Below are 6091 nucleotides of genomic sequence, written 5' to 3'. Positions count from 1 at the left end.
TGGTGCTCGTGGATTAGATATTGCATTTGATATTGCATTTGATGGCCAAGTTCTCTATTTTGGCGAATGGCTCTTGGTTGGTTTTTTTAGCAACTCTCATGGATTAAGGTAAGAAGACCCTTTATTTCATTTGCTTTTTGTTTTAGTTATGGATGTCTTGAATCGTATGATTGAAGTGGCAGGAGGTTTTGTGTCAAGCTTCAAAGTGGGTAATGTTTCAAGGGGCTGCATCACTGTTTCTCATATTCTCTTCGTGGATGATACTTTAATTTTCAGTGATGCTAACCAGGATTATTTTCAAGCTTTAAGAGCTTTATTGTTATGTTTTGAAACTGTATTCGAGCTTAGAATTAATTTAACTATGTCTGAAATTGTCCCAGTGGGTACAGTCAGCAATATTTATAATTTGGCTAATATTATGGGCTATAAAGTATCTTCTTTACCTATGAAATATCTTGGATTACTTTTGGGGGCTCCCACAAATCAGTGTCAATTTGGGATAGGGTAATTGAGAATATTAAGAGGAGACTAGCTAGTTGGAAAAAGATCTATTTGTCCAAAGGGGGCATAGCTACATTGATTAAAAGCATTTTTTCTAATTTACTCATTTATTTCCTTTCTCTTTTCCCTATTCCAGTGGGGTTGTAAAAAGAATTGAGATGATTTTTAGAAATTTCTTATGGGATGTTATTGGGGAGGAACGAAAATATCACTTGGTGAGTTGGAATAAGGTTTGTACTCCAGTGTCTTGTGAAGGTTTGGGTGTGCAGAATTTAAAGCTTTTTTTGGGAAGTGACTTTGGAGGTACAACAAAAAGAGTAATGCATTGTAGAGACATATTGTAGATGCTAAATATGGAAGAATGTGTGGAAAACTTGGTGTACTAATGAAATAAAATGGGCGTTTGGGGTGGGATTATGGAAGTCCATTTGATTAGGATGAGGGGATTTTGTCAAAAACATTAATTTCAAAATGGAGATCGGGACTAATTTTTTCTTCTGGCATGATGTTTGGTGTGTTGATTTAGCTCTTAAACTTGCATTTCCTAATCTTTTCAAGATTCCTAAAAACAAAGGAGTTGTGGCTGATTTATATATGTTTTCTAACAATATGTTGAATTTTGTGGAATTTACTAGAGATTTACAGGAATGGGAAGTGAGTGAAGCTACTTATTTCTATGTAAAACTTTATTATTCGAAGATTGAAGATCAGGGAGGACAGCATGCAGTGGGTACATGATCATAAGTCCATATTCTCCGTGAAATCCTATTACAATGTGTTAAATAGTCATGGTAATATAACATATCCTTAGAAATGCATTGGGAGAGCTAGTGCGCCCAGTAAAGTTGGCATTTTTTTTTTTTTTTTGGTTGTTTGTGTCGCTTTAGAAAGTTTTAACTACTAATAATATGAAGAAAATGGGTTTATATGTAATGGATTGATGCTTCATGTGTAAAAAAGATGGTGAATCTATTAACCACCTGTTTCTTCATTGCGAGATCGTGATAACCTTATAGAATGAGTTATTTGCAAGGTTAGGCATTGCTTGGATTATGCCTTTTCATGTGGTGGATTTCTTGGCTAGCTGGCAAGGTGTAGCAGGATGTGGAGGTAGTTTAGCTGAGTGGAAGATGATCCCTTCGTGTTTGTTTTGATGTTTATGGCTTGAGAGAAATGTGACGTATTTTGAAGATTGTGAACATACTATGGTAGAATTTAGGAATTTTTTCTTTAGTATTTTAAATTTTTGGGTGAACAATCTAGTGAGGAACAGGAATATTTGTACTGCTTTATTTTAGTACTGTTTTGTTTTAGCTTGTACTTAGGTGTATTCTCTTGTATACTTCCTATATACTTAGGCTATGCTTATTTACTTCAAATAAAATTTCTTATTATCTAAAAAAAAAAAAAATCTAACTAAAATAATATATAATTCATCACTTTGTATTTTGAGCTAATGTGATTCACACTTATCCCTATGCGATGTTATCAAAATTCTCCGAATAGGGTATCATCATTTATTCCTCTTCAGGGAATTGAAATAGAATGTTTCCCATATGAGAATTCGTAGCTCCTAATTCCCTAAAGCGCCGGCAAGATTGTCACTTTTAATTTTGAGCTATTCATGCAAATGACATTGATATAAATATCTCCTGGCAAACTCTCCACCTTCAATTTCATGACACACATTGAGTGGAATTAGATCCGTTAGATGAAAGATGCGTGGAACTAAATCCGTTCGTCCAAGACACACATTGAGTGAAACTAAATCCAGTGATCCTGACTAGACGCAAGTCAGTCTTTATATTTTGTTGTAGGAGTAAAGGGTGTAAACAGAGGAATGTAATTTTTAGTTCCAAACTCTGACAGCAAACCATTCACAACGGAGAGCCACAGATTGGAGAGATTTGTGCCATTAACATCTACTGCCTGTGCTGAACCAACAATAACCCAGTCGCCCATTTAGTTCATCTTTCACTAGATGCAATCTATGGCGATTGGGACATCAATTTTTGCTAAAACTTTAGCCCATGCTTAATTATATTCTGGACATTGCTTTAAGTCCAAGGTTATGGAAGATGGTTTCACAAGATAAACTGCACCACAGCGAAAATAGAAGTCCCAACAGAAGTCTCCACATACCAATACAAGAAATCAGTAACAGGCAACTAAGAAGCAATCCTTATTCATTAAAAAAAGCATGATTCTGAGGCTAAAATGTCTTTATTATTGAAGAAAAAGGCAGCTGAAAATGAGAATGCAATGACCTGCTCTCAACACTATAGAATCAAATGAAAATGAAACTTGAGTCTTGTTGATATCATATTTATCCAGTGCCTTGAATGATATAAAGTTGCAGTGCAGGATCTAAACAGATGCTAGATAACAAAATGGATATATTCTCCTTTTATGCACAACACAATTACAAAACTGCAAAACTTCAGTACAAACTGTCATCTGCCGATACCAGAATGGATGAGTCACTGTAATAAGAAATCCCCAAGCAAACATTCAGTAAGGGTAGACATGCTTATTCAAATCATATTTGTCTGGAACATCACCAAACAGCACTAATCAGCCAAATATTTATTTATTTTTATTTTCTCACTTTCTTTCTACAGAATGTATCTCAAATCCATATCCATTCGGTAATAAGTGAATTATTCAACATTTTAAAATATAACCAACTGCAAACCCGAGAAGATGAAAAATTAAAAATAAGTAACAACAATCAGATACCAAAGATGATGTTCATCTAGTTCTTGACTAATGCATTCATTTGATATATTCATACAGAAGATATGAAAATATACAAATGCCGACACGCTACCTCAAAGAAAACCTTGATGGCATTTTACAAAATTACACTACATTTTTTTTTTTATGCCATTTTCTGTTATTACTTGTGCAGCTCCTAATTCCTGAAAGTCAGACCAAACCAAGTAATACCATTATTTATGTAACTTAGTAGGACTCAACAAGCAGCCTGTGGGGTTCTAGACAACTGATACCGTTACCTCTCTGCAGTGCATCGTCATTTCATTTATAACCATCTTTATCTTTTCCAGCACATAATCTCATTGCTTCATGATACAAATATATATTGCCAGCACTGCTCCAACCAATGATTTGGACTTGTACACCACTCGAGAATGTTTACCATTGGAACTTACGGACTAGACAAAAGAATAGATTTTGGAAACAGTGCAGACCCATTATTCGATGCACCCTGAATCTTCAGAATCGAGGTGACCAAGTTATATATCTGCACGTTCTCAAAAGATGGAACTTTCTGCCCCCTCGCAAACTGAGGACCATGGCCAACAAAAATGGTCCTCATGGAGAAAACAGCATTGTCATAACCATGTGCTCCACCACATTCTTTCCGCTTCGTCCTCTTCTGCTCAACCTTAAACCCTTCTTCTATCATACCAATTACTGGTGGTATCCTATCGCCGGCACTATAATGAAGCCTACTAGGCAGCTCCTCCTTGAGATACACTCTCAAATACTTCCCATTCTCAACCTTTCCAGACTTTAACCCTTGATTCATCTTTGCAACAACATCCGATGGCTCAACACCAGGAGGTGGACGAATTGCCAGCAGAGGCGTGTGGGACAGAACCCAATCAGCTGGAATATCAATCCAAGGGTTCAAATCATCTAGAAAAATAAGCTTCTTATCACATGTACCAACCATCCCATGATCACCCACCAAAATTATATTAACATCCTCAAAAACACCTCTCTTTTCTAAACCTTCAATCAACCTCCCAATCATCATATCAATTCTAGCAACAGCTTCAGTTATCTCCGGATCATCAGGCCCCACTTGGTGACCCTGATGATCCGGGTCTTCAAAATATAGTGTCATAAACGAAGGAATTTCACCACCAGGCAGATCAAAGTAACTTAAAACGGTATCTACCCGTTCCTCGAAAGGAACCGAGCCATTATAATTCATACAAAACTTATCAGGACACGTCCAAGAACCTTTTTTTACCTCAGAGCCAGGCCAGAAATACGTGGAAGCATTCAATCCGTTGTTCACCACGGTCTCCCATAGAGGCTCACCCAGCCACCATTTTGGCTCGTGGCTCCCCATGGTGAAAGCCTCACCAGTGCGTGGATCCAAAAAATGATTGTTAATTATACCATGATAAGCAGGATAAAGCCCAGTCACAATGGAGTAGTGGTTAGGAAAAGTTAAAGTCGGGAAAACCGGAATCAAACCCCTCTCGGCCTCGGTCCCGTTACCGATTAAGCGACCAATATTGGGCGTGGCGGTCTTGAATTGGTACCCAAATCGGAACCCGTCGGAGGAAATCAGCAAGACGACAGGGTGTGGGAGCTTTCTGAGGGAACGGGCATGAGTTTCGACATGGGAGGTGGCAGGTGGAGACGCAGAGGAAGAGGAAGAGGAAGAGAAGAAGAGGAAAGCAAAGGCGATGGCGGCGGAGATAGCAACACAGGCGACGAGGAGGAGGGAGATGAAGAGGACGGTAGTTGTGGCGGGTTTGTGAGGAGGGTCTGTCGGGGCGGAAGAGGAAGAGTCTGTGCCGAAGGAAAGGAGAGCTGTAGATGGGTTTGAATCGTTGGATGGGTCTTCTTGGGTCGGTATCGGCATCGGCGTAGGCTTTGTCGATGGAGTCAAAATAGACAAAGAATCAGAACCCATGTTCCCAAAAAAATCAGCACTTTCTCTCAGATTCACCAGGGTTCCTTGTTTGGGGTGAAGGAAAATTCAAGGTTCTGAGATTTGAGTGTTTTTTATGGTTCTTAGAGAGATCTTGGAGTGAGATCGAAGGCTTTTGGGTTTGGTTTGGTATGGTTCGGGGTCGCAAATACTGTTCGTCGATTGTTGGGGGGTTGCTATCTGGGATGTGTGGGCGTGGACCGTTTGAGTTGGAAGAGAGGAGTTTTGAGTACGAATACAGGGATATTCTGATAACAGGTGTCGTTCATCTATTGGTGAGGGTTCACCGGAAAGGAATTCAATGAGGACTGATGTACGGTGGATATTAAGGGCTGAGGTAGCTTTTTAAAAGCGTTTTTGTACCACCTAGTTAAACCATCTTTACGTGAGAGAGAAATTGCCGCGAAACCGAGTTGTGACATCTTTGATTCATTGAAAAAAAAAAAAGTTTGTAACATCTTTCAATGTATTAAATTGGGGCGAAAAACCTAAGAAGTCTTTCAATGTAATAAACACAGGTGAAATGCTGTTTTTTCTCTTCCTGACTCTCTCTCCCTCTCTAAACTCACCATTTTTCGTTCATAGAAAGAACCATTTGAGTGGTGGATGAGCCTATGCTTTCTCTTCCCCTCTCGTGGCTTAAAAGATACAGATAAAAAAAATTTAGTGTGGCTTTTTATTTGGGAAAGGAAATAGTCAATCTATTGCTTTTTGTTTTTGACCACTTCTACCTACACTCATTGTATCATTAGATTCTCCATCTCATCTCATCAATATATAAGGATTAAGAAGTAATGCTGCAAAATGGTAGGTAAGTGTGCCTTAGGCATAGTGCAAAGTGGCGCATGAGTCTCACACACCCCCATTGTAGGAGCTCCAATTGTCATATGCGCA

At 38.6% G+C, this 6091-nt stretch overlaps 1 protein-coding gene across 1 annotated transcript; it reads right to left on the bottom strand.

Annotated features, from left to right (window-relative positions):
- Positions 1 to 3179: 3179 nt before the first annotated feature.
- LOC122304374 (ectonucleotide pyrophosphatase/phosphodiesterase family member 1) lies at positions 3180 to 5408 on the bottom strand. Its single transcript, XM_043116617.1, has one exon. It carries the CDS (start codon positions 5177 to 5179, stop codon positions 3671 to 3673), a length of 1509 nt encoding a protein of 502 aa, XP_042972551.1. The 5' UTR covers positions 5180 to 5408; the 3' UTR covers positions 3180 to 3670.
- Between the last annotated feature and the right edge of the window lie 683 nt (positions 5409 to 6091).

Source organism: Carya illinoinensis, chromosome 3 (assembly GCF_018687715.1).
Source record: "Carya illinoinensis cultivar Pawnee chromosome 3, C.illinoinensisPawnee_v1, whole genome shotgun sequence".
Taxonomy (NCBI): domain Eukaryota; kingdom Viridiplantae; phylum Streptophyta; class Magnoliopsida; order Fagales; family Juglandaceae; genus Carya; species Carya illinoinensis.
This window is presented reverse-complemented; position numbering and strand designations above follow the sequence as displayed.